At 37.7% G+C, this 23,495-nt stretch overlaps 1 protein-coding gene across 3 annotated transcripts in view; it reads left to right on the top strand.

Annotated features, from left to right (window-relative positions):
* The window catches only part of CEP43 (centrosomal protein 43), a 30,827-nt gene extending 9,097 nt beyond the window's left edge, over window positions 1–21,730 (top strand). The window contains exons 3-13 of one of the 3 annotated variants that reach the window (XM_087775448.1): window positions 1,872–1,926; window positions 2,582–2,670; window positions 4,536–4,670; window positions 5,468–5,551; window positions 12,917–13,134; window positions 15,539–15,619; window positions 15,840–15,949; window positions 16,555–16,623; window positions 17,371–17,410; window positions 18,119–18,212; window positions 18,666–21,728. In XM_087775448.1, the coding sequence (XP_087631574.1) occupies window positions 1,872–1,926; window positions 2,582–2,670; window positions 4,536–4,670; window positions 5,468–5,551; window positions 12,917–13,134; window positions 15,539–15,619; window positions 15,840–15,949; window positions 16,555–16,623; window positions 17,371–17,410; window positions 18,119–18,212; window positions 18,666–18,740 (1,050 nt within the window). In that variant the 3' untranslated portion in view covers window positions 18,741–21,728. Of the gene's footprint in view, window positions 1–1,871; window positions 1,927–2,581; window positions 2,671–4,535; window positions 4,671–5,467; window positions 5,552–12,916; window positions 13,135–15,538; window positions 15,620–15,839; window positions 15,950–16,554; window positions 16,624–17,370; window positions 17,411–18,118; window positions 18,213–18,665 lie in introns of all 3 variants that reach the window. The other 2 variants (XM_087775449.1, XM_009471073.2) reach the window with 2 other exon arrangements.
* Window positions 21,731–23,495: the final 1,765 nt, after the last annotated feature.

Raw genomic sequence — 23,495 nt, 5'->3', positions numbered from 1 at the left:
AAACAAAACAGCATCCTGATAGTTCTTCCTGTAGAATTAAATATTATAGCTTTAATACTTTATATTTGTGAAATGTAACGAGAAAATTATGTATTACTGCATAAGAGCATGATGCTTAAAGAACGTAAAACAGGACTACCAGGATGTTTCCTGATGTTTAGAAAGAGGAATTGTTCCATAGCATTTTGAAACTGTAGCTTTAAGTAACTATCTCTGCTGGTTTTATATTGCTTCTATCCACAAAAAAAAAAAAAAAAATCTTTTCCATCAAATACTTCTTAAAACCAAAAAAATCTAGGTGACTGATCAAGATTTCATCAAATCGGAATAACATCTTTTGAAATGTGAAGTATTATAGTGGGATTTTTTGACGAGTGCATTGTGAAAGCAATTTAATGCAGTAACTTGCCAAGTATGCTTTTGGTATTTTCATAAGGATGTTGTAGGCTTACTTTAGGATAATTTGCTTTTATTTAAGGAAGAATTCTGAATTAAGAGATAGACTATGTACTGATACCTGATACCTTGACAATGTAGTAGTACTAAGGGTACATGATACTAATGTGATTAACAATACTGCTGTGGTATGCAGACTCTAGTTTTGTGATCCCTTCTGCTGGCATTGCCTTGTTTCCTGTGTCTTTCCATTCTCTAGAACTAGAGAGGAGATGGTGCTGTCTGCCCAGGCTCTCTGTTTCAAAAGAGAGGAATGGAAAACTCTCCTATTCTTCCAGTAGTTAGATGGTTGTGCTTTTTCTGGAAAGTTGCACAAGTGAAACATCTGTTATTGTGACATTAGTAAGGAGGGGAAGTAGTTATTCTATGGTATGAGATTCCATATTCCAGAAATCTAACATAAGATTGCTGAAGAAGACGTAATGGAAGAAAGATATAACAGAACAGTGCCATCTCTTAGGGGAAGGTTCAGCATATTATACTCGGAGAACAACCTCCCGGACTATCTAGAGAGTAATAGGGCTGAAGAGAGATTTGCTACAGTTGATCTCAACTCACCCTTTTTTCAAAAGGCTTAAATGTATCATGATATTTTAATTTTACACTATAGAGACACTGAAAATATATTAACTTATCACTAATCTGAATTCCGAAATACTAAGCAAGATATATTTCTTTTTTCGCACAGCACTTTCTTGTGTGTGTTAGCATTTAAGACTATAGTGATAAATGCCTATAAGAGATCCTTTTCTTCAAGTTAGGTTCTTACCCAGGATATTTTGATATGTTATGAATGGCATTTAGAACTTGGTTTGAAAAATCCCTGAACAATTTTGACGAACCCAAACATAGCACATTGATTTATCTCTGTTTAAAAATCAAAACCGAAGAGGGTGAATCTAACAAGGGAGCAGAAGCATTTTCATAATATCTTTGAAGGTCTTTTAATTAATAGAAGATTAGTATTGATTTGTGAACCACTAATTAGCACGGTCCACGCTTTGTCTAGATGATTTGTAAATTCCCATTTTTCTAAAAAGTGGCACTGAATTTCCTTAAACAAACTTGGCACTATATTAGAGGAGCAATTTGGGAATTTATCTGCTTAACTCTTTAATTATTAAGTAAATAAGATCGGTATGCTATTAAGAATTTTGGTGAAACTGCTCTAGCTCTGTAGCTTTTGTAATAGAAATACTGAGACGATTTTAATTTGCCTAAGTACATGTATGACTCTGCAGCTTTTGCTTGTAGGTAGTAGAATTAATACAGAGGTAGATTTTGAAGAAGTGAATTACATGTGCCAGGCATCATTGTGAAATAGCATACACCAAAACAGCAGCTTGCTATGGTTTTCAATTTCTTGCTAGTACCAGGATGATGTTATTTACTGTTTGGTTTTTGCTTTTTGACAGAACAAAACACCTCTGGTAAATGAAAGCTTGAAAAGTTTTTTAGGTACAAAAGATGGTAAGTTCTTTGTTTAGTATACTTCTCAAAGTAATAAAAATAAGGAACAAAGGATTAAATCTTTGAATCTTTTATTAACAGTACAGTCTTCATGACATAAAGGATGCTTTTGTTCCTGTCAAATGTCATAATTACTGTTCATTCAGAATAGAATTCAATCTGTAATTTTTGAAGTTAATGTTGCTGAGGTTGTATTTTTAACTGAAGTGACTAATGCATTTAAATCAATATTTCATGATGAGTTATGATTATGCTAACTCGGAGCCATTCTAGACCAATAGAAACAGTAAGCAGTGAAAACTCACTGTAGAGGTGCAGCAGCGAATGCACACATAGGAGAAATGCCAAAATGATGTCTTTAAAACAGCTGAATAGTCTAAAAAAAAAAATCTTATAGCTGAATTTTGTAAGCAATCTCTATTTATGCTTCTGCAGTATTGCTGACTTAAATAACTTTGATACGATGGCTGAGTTAGAAATTAGGGAATTGGTATACAAATTAGCTATGTGGTGGTAGTTTGCTGAATGTCTAAATGATGTTTGTAAGAATGTTGAATTAACGTAGATGTTCATACTTAAGCCATGTTAATGTTAATCTTTGAAGTAAGAATTGTTTCCATCTGGTGTATTTTTACTCTTCTCATTTCCTTTTTAGGTCGCTTGGTAGCAGGTCTTGTTGCAGAATTTCTACGGTTTTTCAATCTTGATTTTACGTTGGCTGTTTTTCAGCCTGAATCAAGCACAGTAAGATATACTAGTTACTTATATGCTATGCTGATTTTTTGGAGTGCATGGCAATGAATGCAGAAGCTATAGTAGATTTGTTTAAGCCTCTTACTTGTGTTTATTCTAAATAATTTTTTATATTTAGTCTGTAAAAGGTACTTATTGCCATAAAGTCACACATTCCAGGAAAGTGTGCTAATATGAATGAGTATTCCCTTTATTAAAAACAATGCTTCATAATATGTTAATTGTGAATTAACAAATTAATTATTTTTGTGAAATCATATAACGGTATGTACAACAGGATACTCCTGCAACAGTTTTTGCCAATAATTTTACTATGCTATTGATATTAAGTTAGTATTGTTACATGAAAATTAAAATAATGTCAATAATCTACTCTGAGAGAAATTTCAGTGAAACAAAGGACTTTGTGCAGATGTATGTGACAAAAAGTGATTGAATAGAATAGTTCAGTTGGAAGGGACCTACAATGATCATGTAGTGCAACTGATTGCTTTTAGGCTTTTGATATTGAGTTAGAGGTTTTTCGTCATATTTGTCCCTTTGTCTCTTTTTACAATATAAAGGTTTTAATAATAAATTTGGGTTTGAAACAGTTCCATTTAACTGAAAAATTTCTCTTTACATCTCAAATGCTCATTTTTATTCTCAATGTCAGTTTAAGTAGTTAATTTATTAAAAATCCAACTTCTGTTTCTCAGAAGTTCATGTTTCTTTTTAGAGGCTTAATCAAAGACAATCCCATACACCTTTGTCCTTTGCTGAATGTCCTTAGCTGCATTTATTGCAATAGGACACATCTGTACAAGGGTTCATGTTCATGCTACCAAATAGAAACAGTTGTGCTTTCTGTCATGTTACTGCTCACTCTTGGGAGCAGTGCTTCATTTGCGTTGTAAAGGCATCTCATGCTCTTTGAAATGCCCCCTTCCTTTTTCCAGGAAAAGTGTCTTTTTCAGCTATTGCAGTGCTTATATGAAATTTGGCTAAAGTTAAGCAAGTTGGCCAAGACTACTGTGTATAGTGCTGAAAGATTTTACTTTGTCTTATTCTATTAGCCCCTGTCTCTGAGCAGTCTGTTGGATTATCTTTTTATCCTCCATGTTTCAGTGTGCTTGACTAATGGTGGCTTGCTTCAGTATTTGCTTGACCAGTGTTTTGATAGGAAGTGTCACTAAATAATCGGAAGAGTTCAAGATGAACTGGTGCCCTTTGCGGTATTGCAATTCTGAGATTATGCCAACCAACCTGGGTTTGCTGCAGTGTTCTGCTTCTGCTATAATGTGGAGTTCAGTTTTATAAAATGTATTTTTCTTTCAAATTTTCGTGACTTTTTTTTTTCTGGTATTGAATTACTTTCATCCCTGTTTCTGTCCAAATCTGTGGGGTTTTTTAAAGTGAAACAGAGACTGAAAGTAAGTGTTGACCTATGCTGGCGTATTTCTATATGCACAGGAATGGGGACTCTCCATCACCTATGAATTTGCTGGAACCACTGGCTAGCTGTCCTAGGATCCACTTTTAAATGTGATAGGCTAAAGTAACTTGACCATATAAATCCTTAAATCCTGAAGCATGCTAATGATGAATACTTGTGTATTTAAAACAACTCTGAATGGTCTCTGATAAGTTCAGGTACAGATCAGAAGTAAATGATGCAACAGGCTATCATTACTTTAGTTCACGTGCAACAGAAAGTCTTAAATAATCACTGTTTAGTCAAAATATTTCTGTGTTAAATAAGACCAGAAAGCTTTAGGAGTTATATTACAAAACATGTATTGTTTTCTGACTTATTTCTGTATTGTGATTTTTTTTTTATGTGTTCCCCTCCTCCCCTCCCCTCCCCCCCCCCCCAGCTAAATGGCCTTGATGGTCGAGAAAACTTAGCTCGAGATTTGGGAATTATAGAAGCAGAAGGTACTGTGGGTGGTCCCCTGTTGTTGGAGGTTGTTAGGAAATGTCAGCAGAAAAAGATTTCAGGCAGTGGAGAAGTAAGTAGTGTTAACATGTAATTTCTTTCTTTCTTCATAATTCTTTATTCATTTTCATTTCAATGATGAAGAACAAACTGAAATTAAGGACGCTTGGGTACTGTTCTGGTATTATACTGTTTCAAGTCTTTATTATAGGTAGTATAATAGGAAATGCCTTCAAGATAACTTATCAGAAAACAATGCTGAAAGATAAAGATTATGACTATTGTATTACTTTTAATGCCACCCTAGTACTCTTTACTAATATTTTGCTACAACATAGTAACACAGAGTGAACCCAGTAAGTGACACAAAACACTGTGTCACTTATTTTCTAATTTCTAGTGTGGTTTGATAACACTTCTAGCTCTACCTATTTTCTTTGGCATACTTCTAATTTTAATATGATCTGAAAAGCCTAGAATTGGTTTTGTTAAAAGCTTTAAAGCTGCTCTGAAAACATGTGTTTGAAACTAAATATACGAAAGTATTGAACTACCTGAAGGCAACGACAATAGTATTTTAATGGAATATATAATTAAGTTGTTAATTAAATCAATGAAATCCAGCCAACAGCATTTGATTGTTTTCTGTCGTGATTGTGGCTCAGAAGGAAATTCTCTGCACCCAAGATGCATTCAGTACCCGAACAAAAGCTTAAATTTGGAAATAGTTGTCATAGACTTCCTAAAATAGCATCACAGTGTCACAGTTTGCATGCTCTGTGAGTGAGGATGGTAGCCTTGTTTCTTGTTTGATGATGGTATGACAAAATTCAATATCTTTTTAATAAGTGTTTATGTGAAACTTCTTAGGTGGCTCCAGTTCAAAGTGATAGCCTGTGCCCCACATCAAAATCATCTGATGGAAGATCAAGTACACACCCTATACCAAATAAGGTAAGATTGTTTATACATAATGAAAATGATATACATGTTTATACAAAATGAAAATAATAAACATGAGAAGTAAAAGAGAGAACTATGAAACTGCAGATACGATGGCATTCACTTAAATGATCTGCGAAGTCCTGTACCTTTCCGACTGGGTAGGTGGCAGTGCATGCACAGAGTCTCTGAGTGCCGTGGTTTAACCGCAGCTGGCAACTAAGCACCACGCAGCCTCTCACTCACTCCACCCCTGTGGTAGGATGGGGGAGAGAATCGGAAGAGTAAAAGTGAGAAAACTCGTGGGTTAAGATACAGACAGTTTAATAGGCAAAGCAAAAGCTATGCGTGCAAGCAAAGCAAACCAAGGAATTCATTCCCTACTCCCCATCGGCAGGCAGGTGTTCAGCCATCTCCAGGAAAGCAGGCCTCCATCATGCGTAACCATTACTTGGGAAGACAAATGCCATCACTCTGAATGTCCCCCACTTTCTTCTTCTTCCCCCAGCTTTATATGCTGAGCATGACATCATATGGTGTGGAATAGCCCTTTGATCAGTTGGGGTCAGCTGTCCCAGCTGTGTCCCCTCCCAGCTTCTTATGCACCCCCAGCCTGCTCACTGGTGGGAGAGGCAGAAAAGGCCTTGACTCTGTGTAAGCCCTGCTCAGCAGTAACTAAAACATCCCTGTATTATCAACACTGCTTTCAGCACAAATCCAAAACATAGCCCCATACTAGCTACCATGAAGAAAATTAACTCCATTCCAGCCAAAACCAGCACACACAGACAGCTAACTTGTCTGTTTATCGCGCAGCTGGCTGATGGCTGCTTGGGATTGATGAGGCGTTAGGATACAACTGTCTTTGTTGTGGCCTGTGACTTTCTTTTCTCTGTACCTTCCTATTAGCACAAAATCTGTATTTATTGACATCTTCCATGACTTTATGTTTGACTGGAATTGATCAACAGGTGGAGAATTATGGGAAAGTGTAGGGCACAGAAAGGGGCATGATCACTTAAGCCTCTTTTCCGCAGGAAACCAGCTACCTACTGCACCCAGTGTGTGTAAAACAAAACAAAAAAACAAACAAACAAAAAAAACACAAACAAAAAACCCCTCCAAAACCCATACAAAATAAAAAAAAAAAAAACAATTCAAGTACTAAAGTTTGTTCAAATTATTGATGTAATCTGATCACATAAAAAGTTTTAATAGCTTTTTTCAAGATTACTGAAAATAACTTAGAAGCTTTCCAACCCACTAGTGAAAGCTGAGAAATATAACATTGCATGGATTTTGTTGTTAGTTTATTCATTTGGGGGAGGGTATGATAAGGATAAAAGAAAATAAAATGACAGCTCAGTTTGGATCTGCTTCATTTTATTCCAGTTCTTTGGTTTTTTTTTTCGCCATGCAAAACCAGAAAACTATACAATTTGAAAAGCAAGCTTCATTTCAAGATTAAGTTACTTTATTAATTGCTGTGCTTGTTGATAGTATCTTAAAAGCTAATCTTTCTGTAACTGACCTTTGAATAGAAATTCTAGTAATTTCAGACTTGTTTTAAGAGAAGATAATTTTTGCTTGGCACCAGCTTTTAAAACAAATCCACTAAAAAGATCTGAATACAGATTAAATATCACTGTTACTAATACCGTTGCTTCATACGTGAGCCCCTGCTCTTGTTTGAGTGGTTCTAGATTAGCTAAGAAGAACTACTGATGATGAGTTAGAAGTCATAAATATTCTATTCTCCTTTGCATATACTAGCTTTCCTCTTTGAGTTTAAATTACTTTATTTGAAATAACTGGGTCAGAAAGAGAAGAGCTAAGTGTTTGTTATGGCTTTTCCTCAGGAAAATAATTAGTTGTCTAGAGGAGGAAAAAGTAGTTCCAGTAGCTTGTAAATTGAACCAGGTTTCATATAGGTTTTTTTCTGGGTGTGCATGCACATGTCTCAAGGCTGGTCTAACCTCTGTCTAGGATGAATCTTATTTCTATATGTCTGTTCTTGACAGCTTTTTGCAATGCAGTTATGCAGGTGGTTTTTTGTTTGTTTTTTGGTTTTTTTTGAGACTTCTACCCTTTTTGCAGTGCTTGAACTTAGCCAGCCAGTCCAAAATACATTGGTTAGGGGAAGACGGAGAGACACGAGCACAGAGGAGTATAATATCTTAAGACTTGTTTCCTTAGGAAACTAAATTGATAAGAATGAGTTTTAAGTTATGCTTGGAATCTCTGCCTTAGAGAAGGTATCCTGGAGTAGTAACAGTGATTCCTGTTGTTGTAAGATTATAATAAGAATAAATGACAGTCTTAGTTCTTTTATCACAATTTTTTGGGCCTGTACAAAACAGGAGCTCCTGTACCCAGCTCAAACAGTGCTGTCTAAACTGTGTAGAAAATAAATATAAACCATGTCTGAGTGATTTCCAAAGATTAGTGCTGTTTTCCAGAAGTGATACTGTGTTGCAGTTCGTTGTAGTCTTCTCTGTGTTGAGGTTGCCAGAATTCTTTTTCAGGCTGCTATCGACTATTTAGATTGCACTAGTCCATAGATGCAAAAATTTCTCCTATTGTCTAACGTCAGCTTAATGATAATGATTGTGACTGGTCCAGTCAATAGTGGCATTTTTTTAGTGTGTGTATACTTAATCCCCAATAAGTATATGGACACAAGAAAGTGATTCTAAGGTTTATTCTGAGGTCTAAGTTTTAGAGAAACTACCAGATAGGAGTATATAATTCTGAGCAAGAAGTATTAAAGTGTGGTAAAAGATCATTCATTGAACCATGTCTCTCCTTTTTTTAAGGAGAGTTTTGTGCAGTGTCAGAACAGCACAGTTGAATTCTTATGGCATGCAGCAGCAGCTGAAGTGGTGATGAGAACACTTTCATTTATATGCTCTTTCTGATGTGATGAGGTTGCAGGTAGAATATAATTTCCAGCAAGTTGGAATTTATGATCAGGCTTCTTATATTCTTTATACCCATCTTCTGTGGCAAGCAAATCATAATTCCATTGCAGTGGGAGACAAATCAACATGTTCTGGAAATGCTTTTCATAATATATTGCTGAATTGTCCATGAGAATATTTTTATCTCAAAATGGGAGAAAATTGATTCCTGTATGGATGTTTCCTCATAGAAACAGCAACAGCTGTTGATTGGACTGCATACTCTTCTAAGAATAAGTGGTGGATATCTTAATGGGACTACAGTTCTTAGATTCCCACACCCCGGTTCTCTGTCTCCTTGGTAAAGGCGGGATGGGAGAATATTCTGCCCGTGCAACATACGTGGAGTAAAAATAACACAGGAGGAGGAAATTTTAGCCAGTCCCGGCTGGAGCAAGAGGGAAGTTACCTGAACACAGTCTAGACTTCCTGATTGAAACTTGAGATTCTCTAGTGGTTTTTCAGCAAACCTGTGAGCTGAACTGGCTCTGACTGTGACTTGGCAACCAATAGACGCAACGTAGAAGGGAGCGTGCTAGGAGAGACCAATACCACAGCTCTTGGCAGCAGCAAAGAATTACATTTGTTTAAGTGCAAGTGCAAAACCACACTCTGACTTATTAACACCATTAGTCTGAAACCCAAGGTAGGCATGTTGCTCTTTGAACCCTCAGCCATGGTTAACTTATCACGACAATTTGAAAGTAGTTATTTCACTGTAGCAAAACTTTACAATATGTGAATTCAAGCAAAGGCCAACTGTTATGCCTCTAGTTTCTCACAGATAGCAGCAGCTCACACCCTCAGGGCCCAGAACAGAAAAGTAGCTGTAATGTCTCTCTTACTCCAGTCAGGGTATCACTAAGCTCTTAATTTGCAACAACAACTCTGTTCCTCTCGGATAGGAAATTAAAATATTGTTGTTACTACCACTTACAGGTATAAGTACTTTTTTTTTTCCCTAGAAGAACTGAGTTGCTGCCAGCAATTGAGTATGGTTCTGTGACTGAGATAAAATGACCTCGGTAGGCTTTTCTCAACTTCCATGGCCTACAGTTTGAAAATCTTGCTTCAGCCTTCTGAATGAAAGTTTAATGACTCATAAAGAAATACTTGGGACAGTGCAATCTACATATTGATTATATGGATTAAACAATACTGTTGGTTTTGTTTTGAAACTGTTGCTATTCTTAGTGTGCAGGAAGCAAGTTTGTGAAATAACTAGATCTTTTCATAGAATCATAGAATACCAGGTTGGAAGGGACCTCAAGGATCATCTGGTCCAACCTTTCTAGCACAATCTAGATGATATGGCCCAGCACCATGTCCAGCTGAGTCTTAAACATGTTCAGCATAGCGGAGTCAAACACTTCCCTGGGGAGATTATTCCAATGATTGACTGTTCTCATTGTGAAAAATTTACCTCTTGTGTCCAATCAGAATCTCACTGGGAGTAACTTGTACCCATTTTCACTGGCTTAATTTTATTAAGTCTAGGGGAAGGAAGTCTAGGAAAATTGGAGTACTGCTTGCTAGGTAGCAAAATGCTATTGCTTAAAAATAAAAATCCGTTTTTTCACAACAGCTTGATTATCTAGGTAAATTTGAATATTGTTCTTTGGGCCGTGAAGTCTTGCAAAGATATGACTTGAGCTGTTTGACTGGCATGGCTGAGTCAAGACCTGCTGGTCAAACTAAAGGGCAGGAAGGAAATGCACAGGCAGTGGAAGCAGGGACAGGTATCCTGGGAAGAGTATAGGGCTGCTGCCCAGTTGTGTAGGGATGGGTTCAGGAAGGCCAAGGCACAGCTGGAGCTGAACTTGACAAGGGATGCAAAGAATAATAAGAAGGGCTTCTACAGGTATGTCAGCCAGAAAAGAAAGGTTGAAGAAAGCATACCCCCTCTGATGAGCAAGACTAGGAAGCTGGTAATGATGGATAAGGAGAAGGCTGAGGTACTCAACAACTTTTTTGCCTCAGTCCTCACTGGCAGCGTCTCTTCCCACACCTCTCAAGTGGATGGACTGCAAGATGGGGACTGGGGGAGCAAAGTCCCTCCCACTGTAAGAGAAGATCAGGTTTGTGACCATCTGAGGAACCTGAACATGCATAAGTCTATGGGTCCCAATGAGATGCATCCCAGAGTCCTGAGGGAATTGGCTGATATAGTTACCAAGCCACTCGCCATGATACTTGAAAAATCATGGCAGTCTGGTAAAGTCCCTGGGGACTGGAAAAAGGGAAACATTGCACCCATTTTTAAAAAGGGTAAAAAGGAGGACTGTGGGAACTACTGACCTGTCAGCCTCACCTCTGTGCCTGGGAAGAGCATGGAACAGATCCTAATAGAATCTATACTAAGGCACATGGAGGACAGGGAGGTGATTCGAGACAGCCAGCATGGCTTCACCAAGGGCAAGTCCTGCCTGACCAACCTAGTGGCCTTCTATGATGGAGTGACTACATCAGTGGACAAGGGAAGAGCTATGGATGTTATCTATCTGGACTTCTGTAAGGCCTTCAACGTGGTCCTGCACAACATCCTTTTCTCTAAATTGCAGACATATGTATTTGATGGATGGACTGTTCAGTGGATGAGGAATTGATTGGATGGTCACGTCCAGAGGGTAGTGGTCAACAGCTCAATGTCCAGATGGAGACTGGTGACAAGTGGTGTCCTTCAGGGGTCCATATTGGGACCGGTACTGTTTAGTACCTTCATCAGTGACATAGCGGGATCAAGTGCACCCTCGGGAAGTTTGCAGGTGACACCAAGCTGAGTGGTGCAGGTGACACGCCTGAGGGCCAGGATGCCATCCAGAGGGACCTGGAGAAGCTTGAGAAGTGGGCCCATGTGAACCTCATGAGGTTCAGCAAGGCCAAGTGCAGGGTTCTGCACCTGGGTCGGGGCAATCCCCAGTATCAACACAGGCTGGGGGATGAAGGGATTGAGAGCAGCCCTGCAGAGAAGGGCTTGGGGGTGCTGGTGGGTGAAAAGCTGGACATGAGCTGACAATGTGCACTCGCAGCCCAGAAAGCCAACCGCATCCTGGGCTGCATCAAAAGCAGCGTGGCCAGCAGGTCGAGGGAGGTGATTCTCCCCCTGTACTCTGCTCTCGTGAGGTCCCACCTGGAGTACGGCATTCAGCTCTGGAGCCCCCAACATAAGAAGGACATGGACCTGTTGGAGTGAGTCCAGAGGAGGGCCACACAAATGATCAGAGGGCTGGAGCACCTCTCCTAGGGAGAAAGGCTGAGAGAGGTGGGGTTGTTCAGCCTGGAGAAGAGAAGGCTCCGGGGAGACCTTATTGCAGCCTTCCAGTACCTGGAGGGGTCCTACAAGAAAGCTGAAGAGGGACTTTTTACAAGGGAGCATAGTGATAGGACAAGGGGTAATGGCTATAAACTGAAAGAGGGTAGATTTAGATTAGATATAAGGATATTCTTCACTATGAGAGTGGTGAAACACTGGAGCAGGTTGCCCAGAGATGCCCTGTCCCTGGGAGCATTCCAGGTCAGGCTGGACAGGGCTCTGAGCAACGTGATCTAGTTGAAGATGTCCCTGCTCATTGCAGGGGGTTGGACTAGATGACCTTTAAAGGTCCCTTTCAACCCAAACTATTCTGTGATGCTATTACTTGGTCTTAAAGTTAGTATATAGAATAGTCCTTAAGAGCTTGAGTATCTGTAGGACTGAGCCATAAGCATGATACAAAGACTGAAAGTTATGTACTTTTAAAGTATCTTGTTTGTGTCATTTTTGTTTTTGCTATTTGGAGGGAGAGTGTGTCGTTAACTGCAGTTGTCTTATGCTTGCTGCTTTAAAACCTAATATTATATTGCAGAGATTACCATTTAATATGGAAGTTAGAGCAATTTGCATGGGTTTAAACTGATTTCTTTTGAAGATGATGGCTGTAGCTAACATTTGTTTATAGGCAAGTTGCAAAATAATACTAAGAAAGCATCATGTAACTTTTCAGGCTGTAAAACAAACAACCCCCCCCTATATTCAAAGCTAGGAGGTAAAAATCAGTCTGTGTGTAGATTTCTTTATTTGATGACCAACATCTTTTAAAATTGGTTGCTTTTATAATAGAGGTGATCTAGATAGCAAAGCAATGCAATGGATGGAACAAAATTTTTTTAATGGCAGCAACAGTTAAGAATGCTTCCTTTCTGAAATGATAAAACAACTTTTTTCTCTTGTGTGATTTTTGATGATACTAATAAATTCCTGAGAAGTACTAATAAATTTGAGCTAACTTTTTAAAAAGTGATGGTAGGTGCATATTGTATGTTGTGTGTTTATATTACCACTTACAGTATTATAAGACACAAATCCAGTTTATATGGGTTTTCTTCAAGAGAAATTAGTTATTCCTTTCAGTGAGGGCTTTTTTCTTTATCTTTCAAGGCAGCTGAAACCACTCAAAGTGATACAAGTGTCTCATCAGGGGAAGCAAGCAAACAAAGCATTCATTTTCTGCCTAATGAAATAAAACTAGATCCTCAACTAGAAAACAAAGACTTAAATACCAAAGAAAAAAGTGATCCAGGTGTGGATGAAGATGATGTAGAGGGAGATTCTTTTTTTGATGATCCTATACCCAAACCAGAAAGAACTTATGGCTGGTAAGTAACATTGATGTTCTACTTAATACAGGTCTCTTTTGTCCTCCGTAGGCTTGCAGGCCTTTGAGAGCTAGCTGATGTTTGATTATTCAGTCTGTAAATGTGAGTGTTTAGGCCTGTTCCAGAACACTTTGTTTCCAAAATGTGCATTTCTATGATTCTGTTCTTTGAAATGCACAGTGTCATCTAGGATGTCTGGATATGTACCATGAGTGGAAAAACCTGTGTCACTTTAAGGTGCATCAGTTAGACTATATAATGTCCCCAGCCTATTTCTTTGGGGAAATGAACATGTATGAGGCACAGATGTCAGTGTCTCTTCTTGCAGCAGAGCTGCAGTGTGATCAGTAGTAAAGGAAGTGGACAATGACAGGGGTAGTGCTTTAGATATCTGTATGGCTTTGTAAGGAGTACAAAAAAATCTGGTGGATGTGTAAACTGGCTCCATAAACTGTGATAATAAGGAAAGTTTTCTCACAGCTGAGGGTTTCCTCTTCACATTGTAGCACCTCTTGTGTGCAGTTCTGTTTTCAGTGAAGTGTGTTTATTTCTGCATATGTCAATTTTGCAGACACTTCTGAAAGGCATTTTTTATTGTTCATCTATGGAGTCTGATGACTGAAAAATACCATTTGAAACAAGAACTAGTGACGGAACTATACAACAGCTTTGTTATAAAACTGAAAAACCCATCTTTGTGTTATCATGTCACATTATTTTAAAACTTAGTTTAAATATCTCTATTGAGAAATGCTGCAAGATCATTTCATGGTGTTCTTTTGCTGTGCTCAAGTAATCGGAGAATTGCTCTAGCTTAGTAGAGGTTACCAGAAGAGGTTGCAGAAGTGTTTGCAAGTCAATTTGACAGTAGCTCCCCTCATGTTGGCTTTTTCCCCCAACTACGTTGATAGTGGGTAGAACAGTATAAACTCTTTTGTATTATCGCTGCAGTAGATGCTTACTCTTGGAATGGGGTCATTCTGGTACAGCACAAAGCAATCATGCCAGGTAAACTAGGTGTCTTTCTAGCAAATTGATGGACACTGAGAAGGATTATTTATAATACAGCTTTAGTCAGATGAATATAAAGAGCAGAATTTTTTTCCTCAAGCAGTGATTTTTCTCCCGAAAATATTGTGTTACGAATAACCCTACTATGGTATTTCTTTTCTCTTTTTCTTATTGGAAATACCAAGATTAAAACTGCATCTGAGTGCATTTAATTCTTACTCAAGAGCTCATTTCACTAGCCTTTAACCAAAGTCTAACCATCATAGCGAGTGGCTGTGTTGCCATAAAATAGGTTTAAATGATAAGCTGGGAAAAGTAGAAAAGGCTGGAAGAACTTCTGGATAATAATAACATTTACTAATTTCTTGTTCTTTGAGCATTTTCATATGACAAGAAGGGAAATTCACTTTAAAATTGGGTAAACTGGATTTCTTTAAAAAGGCCATCCATGAAAAAGACTTAATTATTCAGTAAAACAAGGATTTTTTTCCTAGTAGTGAAACTCCCTACAGAAAAAAATATTTCCAAATTATGTGTGTCTGTGGTAAAGTCACAATCCACCAAGTAGTAATTTGTACCTCATAATGTTGTTGTGATGTAGATATTGTAGTAAAGTTCCATAATAAAGTTTGCTGAATATGTTAATAATAAATGAGCTAGCAACTAATTGTAACCAAGCTGAGTCTTTCACTTCTATCCTCCTGCCAGCTCCTCTAGAGGAGAAAAAAGAACATATTCTTCAGGTGAAAGCCTTTTGTGGTATGTTGTGCTGGTGTGCCTGAGTCCCAGGGGATGAGTAAGTAGGAGAGGCGCCAGCATCGCTTGGTTTGCAAAAAGGTAAATCCCTTAGGGGAGCTACACCCATTCCTGTAAGAAGGGTGCATTAGAGAGGAAGGGAGCAAGCAGTTACTAAGGACAGAGTAAGAGATGATCACAGCTCTCATTGCCCCTAGGTCTCTGACCCGTTGTTCAAAATCTTGAAGTGTTTGTGATGTATGCGTGATATTTTGGTGGTATAGATACAACTAATGATTCAAATGTTGTCCATTACTAATAGGAATGGAACCACAGTAACAAATAGTTCTGGTAATAGTAAATGTGAAAATCTTGATCTCTTTTTAATAGTGTTTCTTCAACCTTTACTTGCAAGTAGTATTTGAACTCAACACTTTAAATATATGAATGGAATAGGTAGTAGCCAAGTGAACTTTAACACATGATGAGGAGATCTATCTTGCTCTGAGAGGTTTTCATTCTGTGAACTGACTGCTCTTAGGATTAATAGTTTCATCAGACATAATATCTTTCAGGTATAAACCAAACTAATTTAAATATTGATTTATATCCGAATCTTTCTTCTTTTGGCTGCATTTACACGTGGGGATAATGAAAGGCCCCTTGATAAAAATAGTGATGCTGATGAAGGTGCAGGAGCTCTGTCTGTGAAAGAAGGCAGGCAGAAGTCTTTGCATAGGTGAGAAAGTGACTTTCTTACTGAATGTCTTGCTTGACTCTTGTGCCAGTAAACTGCCTACTGTCTTTAAGGTTGCAGTATGAATAGTCCTTTTCCCTTGCTCTTGTTGCTGTAAATATTACTGTTCTAGTTTTACCACAATTTAGTAAATAGTAGAAAAGAAAGTCACTAGGCACATTTTATAGCTCTCTGAAGTACTTATTTATTTGGTTTGTTTTAGGAAAACTGAAGCTAATAAAGCAGGAGGTCTAGCTTCCCTTTCTGATGCACCACCTCTAAAAAGTGGGTTAAGCTCCCTGACTGGTGCACCTTCGCTAAAGGAGTCTGATAGTAAGTTTTCACATGTTTTTGTGTTTTGATGAATTTAGGAGGTATTTCCCTTAATGTAATGAATGATCTACACATTCAGATGCAAATGTGGTTAAGTAGCCTGTATGCGGCCCCCTTCTGGTTGTAGTGTACTACATAGTAATGCTTTTTTCACTGAGTGCTCACACACTAGTTTTGATATATTATGCTACCATTGGGGCATCTTATGTTTTGGAGCATGAAATACTTACTTACACTCCTTTTTTTGTGTATATAAAGCAGTTTTCAGGAGTATAAAATTCTACTGCTCGGTTTTTAACTGAAATTAACTTATTCTTTTTTATTGTTATCTTGCGTTATTTGCACAAGTTCTTTAGGGATATTTGCTTTTATATTGTGAAACCTGATCCTGAATACTGGAAGATTGTCCCTGTTTGCTACTCATGTTTTTAAATGCTGAGTTCATACCTGAAAATTGGACATAACATATAATTTTATAGTATAGTATGGTAATAAGGTTATTAAAAAGAACACTTTATAAATGTTCGATGGGCATGTTTAAGTGGGATCTTATTAAAGAGTCACAAATTAAATTTCTGATATAAATGCTTTTTGTTTTGTTACAGATTTGAATAGAAACTCAGTTTTGAAAGACCTGCGGTTAGTCAATGCAAAACTAGGATCACTAGAATTAGGCAAGTAACTGCTAAACATGAGTAAGCTCTGATATTTTTAACTGTAAGTTCTGGCCCAGCTTCTTAGAGGAATCTGAGAAACTGAAATACACATATTGAAGTAAAATATTCAGCTTTTACTTCTGTCACTCTTTAACACCATTGTGAAACTTACTGGAGTTAAGAGGAAGATCGGATCTAAAGGAATACAGAAAAGTGAAAACCGGTGTCTTATAGGTGAATTAGTATTTTACAGATGCGGCAAAAAATTGATTCAGTCCATGCATATGTTTGCTAATATCAAGTGACAAATTCTGTTGTCTAGATTTCTAAGAAAAGAAGGCGTTTGTATTTCCGGGAAAAAGATAGCTAGACAAGTCTTACTGGTTTTCAGTGGCATATTTACTTGCCTTCCAGACATTTGAAAGTTGCCTTGTAAGCTTAGGAGCAATATGGAGATGATGTCGTATAAGAAGTATCAACTCTCTCTCAAAATAGAGCTGCCAAGTATTTAAATTTTGTCCTCAGCAATGTAGTCAACATCCTGAAAATGTGTGTTTAATTTCAAAACAGTTTGTGTAAATGAGATTGCGATTAATTAATGGCAAACATAAACTCAGCTTCTCTTCCTAAATCTGCACAAGTAATTTAATCTACTCCCACTTTTGTTGGCCATCAAACCATGTATTTTGGTGCAAGAATACATTATTTTTTTGCGTCTCCCAAAGAGAAAACTTGTTTGATTAATACCTTTTAAAAATTATTTAGGAAATGGAGATGATGATGAGTATGCTGATGACTTCAACAGGTAAGAGAAAAGCGATATTGCAGTAGCATAGTATTTCATGCATTATAAGCATATCTACTGGCATATTGGAATTATTACATAATATTTCAGCTAGTCGCTATTGCTGGAGTCTGTCAGTATCTCTGAACTCCTTTAAGCTTCGCTTTGTTATTTTAATATATATAGTTACAAATTAAAAAAAAAAAAAAAAAAAAACAAAAAACAAAACAAAACAACCCCAAAACACAGATCCTTTTTGTGTAGGGAATAATGAGTTCCTTAAAAACCTAGTGTTGACTTTAAGGTGTTAAGTTGTTGTTTTTTGTGGAAGAGTTGTTCGTTTGTAGTGGTTTTTGGTTGGTTTTTTTTTTCTGAACCATGCACTTAGCAATGTGTTAACACTTTAATGCTATTAGACAATGAATAAGGTGTATGCTGATATATTCAACTAAAAAAGTAAAGCATCATGAGTAGTCAGTAATAAAATATTTAACAGCTGCATCCTTATGATGTGAAGGTATTGGTGTTGTAGACTGCAGGATTGAGGCCTTATCAGAATTTATCATGGCTTCATCTAGCTCGAAAGCCTTTAGTTGTTATGGGTTTTTATGTAACTTCTAGGAAGTGAAATCCAAATCAAATATCAGGTATAAAGTGGAAGTGAATGTAATACTTGAATGTTGGAAAAGAAAGTCTTATTTCTACATTTATGGTTTTCTTTCTCTTTAGTACTAGTCATCGCTCAGAAAAAAGTGATATCAGTATTGGTGAAGAAATAGATGAAATTTCTGTGGAAACAGAAGAGTCGAATGCCAGTGATAAAGTACGATTCTTTTAAAAGTGTGCTTCTTGACATTCTTCTGAGCTTGTCTTGACTTTTTTTAACCTTCTGTGAAGGAATGTGCCATTATCATAGGTTCCTAGGATACATGTTAAAGTTGTATTATTTATTATGTTCCATATTTTTACACCTAGTATTCCTGCCAAGTTAGATACTATACTGATTTAAAAACAAAACAAAAACCCCACAACAATTGTTCAGTAGCACAATTCACTGTCTGTTTCTAGGCATGTAAAATGTATTTGAGCTTGGTTTCGTATCCAAGATAGGAATGTCTTATCCCTATATCTCAAGATCTGTCTGAGAACCTCCTAAAGGAGTTGAAATCTTACTGGAAGAGCTTGAGGCCAAAAGGTTGGGATGTGATATGAAGGACTACAAGAAATATGTACCGTTTCTATGATTTCTGAGTTTGTAATTTCATTTGTTTTCTAGCTTGAAGGCATCACACAAGACGTTACCATTTCTCAGTTAAGTGATGTTGCAGATTATCTAGAAGACGTGGCATAGAATTGGACAGCAAAAATGTTTCATTGTGCTGGACTAGAAGACTGCTGTGGACTGTTAATTTCAGACAATCACTTTTTGCTGGAATGTCCACCCCGTATTTGTGCCTTGTATTTCAAAAAGACTGTAGGTGGAGAAGGCTTTTAAATATTCTTAAGAAGAACTAAATGAAATAGTGCGTTGCAATTTGAGTCTGGTATCAGAATTATTTCTTCATTTGGTTCAGCGAAACCTTTTACAGCAGAAAGTGGATTTTCCAAGCAGAATGTCCATTGCGGGCAGTGGGCATAATAAAAACCAGTCGATAAGAGAACATCTACAAAGAGGCATGTGGCTTTATAATGAACTTGCACTGTTATTATAACAGTCCAAATTATTTTTTTTTTTTTTTTTTAAGGATAACCAAAGCAGGAACCTTCAGAAGCAGTGGTTCAACTCTTCTTTTAACACAACTTTGTCAAGTCAGCCTGTAGTACATATTTATGGTAACTCCAGCCACAATACCTAATTGCTCCAGACTCACTTGAAACCGCTGTTTTTTCAGACTCTTCTGAAAGTTGGACTTTTTTTTTAAAGGCATATCAAGTTGAGAGTATCTAAACTCTCAAATCTAAATTTAGCTAAATTTAGGAGCTAAATTTAGCACTAGTCTTAACTCTGAATATTCTTGTTTAAATACGTTTGTCAGACCATTGATGTTAAGACCTAAGCTGTTTTTATATGTGATAATTTCGTCGATGTTATCTGTTAAATCACGAAAAGTCATTTTGTAAGGATCCACAAATCATTAACTAAATCTTATTGGGTTTTGTTAAGTTTTTAACAGTGTGGTAATAGTTTGTGGAGCTTTTATTATTGAGGGCTCTTCATGTGCTGTAAGCTCACTTTCATTCTTGATAATCCTTGTTACGTAAAAACAAGCGCCAAAAAGTGAAACCACTAACCTGTTTTTTCAGATTCTGACTGCTGTACAGAATTAAATGCAAATATTTAAAAGTACCATGCTGAAGACACTATGGTCACTAAGTTCTAGCTAAGAGCAAATTCGTGTAGTTGGATTATACTCCCGCAAAACAGGGTCAGTAATGGAAACATTGCCAGTTCTTTAATGATACTGTTGCACATGGCGCTGCTATAATATATAGGTCATGGACGTTTGTCATACTGAAACAAGACTTCAAAATGTGCACTTTCTGAACATTGTGAACACATTTGGAAAATATACATGTAAGTGAATATAAATAACTTAATTTTTTTTTTAGGCTTTGTAATTTTTTTCAGGAAAACTGTTGGCCTCTCATCAATGGTCACCACAGCGGAAGTAGCATGCTAAACTAAAGCCATTGGTTAAGCATATGGAGCTGCTACTAGCATTGGATGTTGACTTAAATCTTTTTTTGCACTGGGCCAGCAGGCATGGAGCAGTGCTGGGAAGTTAGGCTTGTACAGTACATAAATGATTTGAGAGGAGAGAGGAAAAGTGTGCCTTTTATTTATGTGCACCCCAAAATAGCCAGCAAAAAAGCATCACAATATTTAGTCATGGTGTTAACTTATAACTTTGTGCCATATTGTAGCAGCTGAACACAGAGGAGACTTTTTTTTTTTCCACCCCAAAAAAGCAATGTGCCATAGATGTCAAGTAGCAACAATGTTGTAACATATGATACACCCTGTGTAAAAAGTCCTTTCAGCTGGGGGAACCTGTGCCTCAAGATACTATGTATGAAAAGTTTGGTTTGGGCTTTCTTCTTTTTTCTTATTTTTTTTTTTCTTTTTGAAGAAGAGCAACAGCATGTCTGAAGGAAATAAAAATGAATGCCAGAAATCAATTGTTCCCAGGTATTCGAGTGGAATTTTAAGGTGTATGGAGTAATGTAGAGACAGTGTTGTTTGCTTTTTTACATGTTTCGGGAAAACATGATGTTCTGTTACCTGTTAGCTGTAGGATATGTGGCAATTTATCATACCAAAAGAAACAAAAACTTTATTAAATGATTTCTAATTGCATTTGAAGATGTGGCCTTTTAAATAACTAATTGGATATTTCAAGTGTTAACGTGACTTTTGTTAACAGCAAAGTCTTGTTCTCTTACCTTGGGGGTTAATTGGAGACCTTGCACTTTGGCTCTAATTTAAGAAAATGCCAAAAAGTGGTAAGTTTCCATGCTGTTCCTCCTGTGGGCTTTTACAGACTTGTGTATAATAATTCAAATTGCAAAATAAAGCTATTGTGCTGGCTAAATTGTATTTTTGAGACTTCTTGAATAAAAAAATCTTAGCATTTAGGAAATTCAGGAAGCCCTGTGGGTTTTGGGGGGATTTTCTTAAAAAAATGGTTTTTTCAGAGTTAGTCCAGTCTGCAATTGGGAATGTGTGCATGCCCAAGTTTCTTCTAAGCCCAAAGGATCTTGCAATTCCCGATGGTGAATCCTGAAGTCTGATTAAGACCAGACTGAATAGGGTTACTGGGTACCAGTCTGAGTTGTCAGATGGTTTATGATTCAACAGACAAAGGAAAAAAAATCCAGTCTGGATTGGCAAAATTTTGTCTTGTTTACCATTGTTCGAGTTACTTAAGCATGACTGGCAAGCTAAGCTCTCTTGAATGCTTGCTTTGCTGTACATTTCAAGCCATATTGTTTGCTATTTTACATTAGGCTTCTCCCTAAAGGACCTAATGCAGTTGAATACCCAACCTCATCTGTCTGTTAGAGTTAACAACCAGAGCCCTCTTCTAAAAGATAGGAATGTTCCTGTCTAAGTGTTCTTCTGTATTGGTTTTTCCTTTTCGCAGATACCTCTGTGAACAGAGAAGGAAGTGTCTGAAAGGGGCACTTACGACTGGTCCGTGCAGTTCTGTAGCAGCTGCGTCTGGTTAGAAACGGGGTTTTTTTGTTAAACACTCAGGCTCCGTAATTTGTTTAACAAATCCTGTGATTTCCAGGAGTGAAAAATTAAGGACTAAGCTATGGCTGACAGTTCCATACCATTAATATGGCTGTGGTGATGAGGATGGATTATAAAAACTATACCTGTCTCTTTTTTTTTTTTTTTTGTAGTGAAGTTACTGTATTCCTCTAATTTTTCTTTTTTTTTTTTTTTTTTTTTACCAAAGTGGAAAACCAGGGCACATCTGATCAAATATGTCCTCATACATGATGTTTTCCCCAACTGTAATAATACCACTCTCAGCTTTAGACTGTTTTGACAATACAGCCCTCATTTAGACAATATGTCTAGCTCTTGAGACAACTTATTCACTTCTGTGTATGACAGGGTGATTGGGGGATGATGATGATGAAGGGTTTTACTACTTCGTTTGCTTTTTAGCACAGTTACTTTCACTGATGAAATACTTTCTACAAAGCCCAGCCTTCTCTTCAGGAAAGAAAGCATCCATGGATATTTCAGTTCAGTTGTAGATAAAAGCTAACAATCTTCTGGTTTTAGCATTGTCTAGGCAGCAGGAATTAAATCGCAGCGAGATGACTACAGTGCTTCGTGTTCGCTTCAGGAAGTGCCAGATGCATCTTTTTTTGGTAGGTCGTCTTGGTTTGATGTTTTCCTTGTAAGGTAGAGCCAAGAAAGAAGTTGAACTGAATTGTAAGAGATGCAGTTTTGGCAGATTTGTAAGTGATCACGTTCGTCTAGAAGCTAAATCCTCTACAGACTAGCGATAACCAATGCAGTATTGCAAAAATATAACTTGCAACATATGACTGTCTTGATTTCTACAAAGAAAAAAAAAAAAAAAGGAACTGGGCTGTTAAAGGGCATTGAGTTAACCAAAGATTGAACCTCTGACAAAATTGCAATGAACATCAAGAAGTGTCAGTTTCTTTGTTTATGTATCATGAACAGCACTAAATTCTCCTAATAAAGGTGGGGGGGCGAAGGGAAGACCAAAAGCCCAATGACCTGTACTGTACAATAAAAGCCCAAAAGCCCAATGACCTTTATCTTTCTGGTTTCAGGCTGATGGGGTACTAAAGGTTGTTGCTGCTGCGATTTTGTCGTGCCCCCTGCCCCCAATACAGAACAATTGGAAAAATACATTTAGCTGTCCTTGTGTGTACAATATGTCACTTCTTTGGAATATGTCCATAGTGTCTTAAAGTCAATTATGGTTCAAAACGTCTTATCATAGAATGTCCTGAGTTGGAAGGGACCCACAAGGATCATTGGGTCCAACTCCTGTCCCTGCATAGGACAACCCCAAAATTCACACCATATGTCTGGGGGCGTTGTCCAAATGCTTCTTGAATGTTGTCAGGCTTGGTGCCGTGACCACCTCCCAGGGGAGCCTGTTCCATCCTCCACCACCCTCTGGGTGAAGAACCTTTTCCTGATGTCCAACCTAACCCTCCCCTGGCATATCTTCCTGCCGTTCCCTGGGGTCCTGTCATTGGTCTTCAGGGAGAAGAGATCAGCGCCTGCCCCTCCTCCTTCCCTCGTGAGGCTGCTGCTCCGTGTCTCCAGGTCCAGCCAGAAGCGAGGCTGAACACGTATTCCCAGCCCGCACACACGTAGAAGCACGCATATACACTCCATACATATATATATATACGTGGCCAGCCACCCACATCACAGACAGACTCAGCACTCACACCAACAGGGACAGCACCAATGGCCTTATCCTACTCCCCCTCTGGCTGGACAGTATGGAAGTGTATATGAGAATATATACACACGCACACCCCCCCCCCCCTGTACAAAGTAGGTCGGTCTCAGGTGGTGGTGCCTTGGTTTGGGTTC

The sequence above is a fragment of the Nipponia nippon genome, unplaced genomic scaffold (genome assembly GCF_047370975.1).
Source record: "Nipponia nippon isolate SJK-2023a ecotype South Korea unplaced genomic scaffold, ASM4737097v1 scaffold_4, whole genome shotgun sequence".
NCBI lineage: Eukaryota > Metazoa > Chordata > Aves > Pelecaniformes > Threskiornithidae > Nipponia > Nipponia nippon.
The sequence above is the reverse complement of the archived record's forward strand: the minus strand, read 5'-3'. Positions and strand labels throughout refer to the sequence as shown.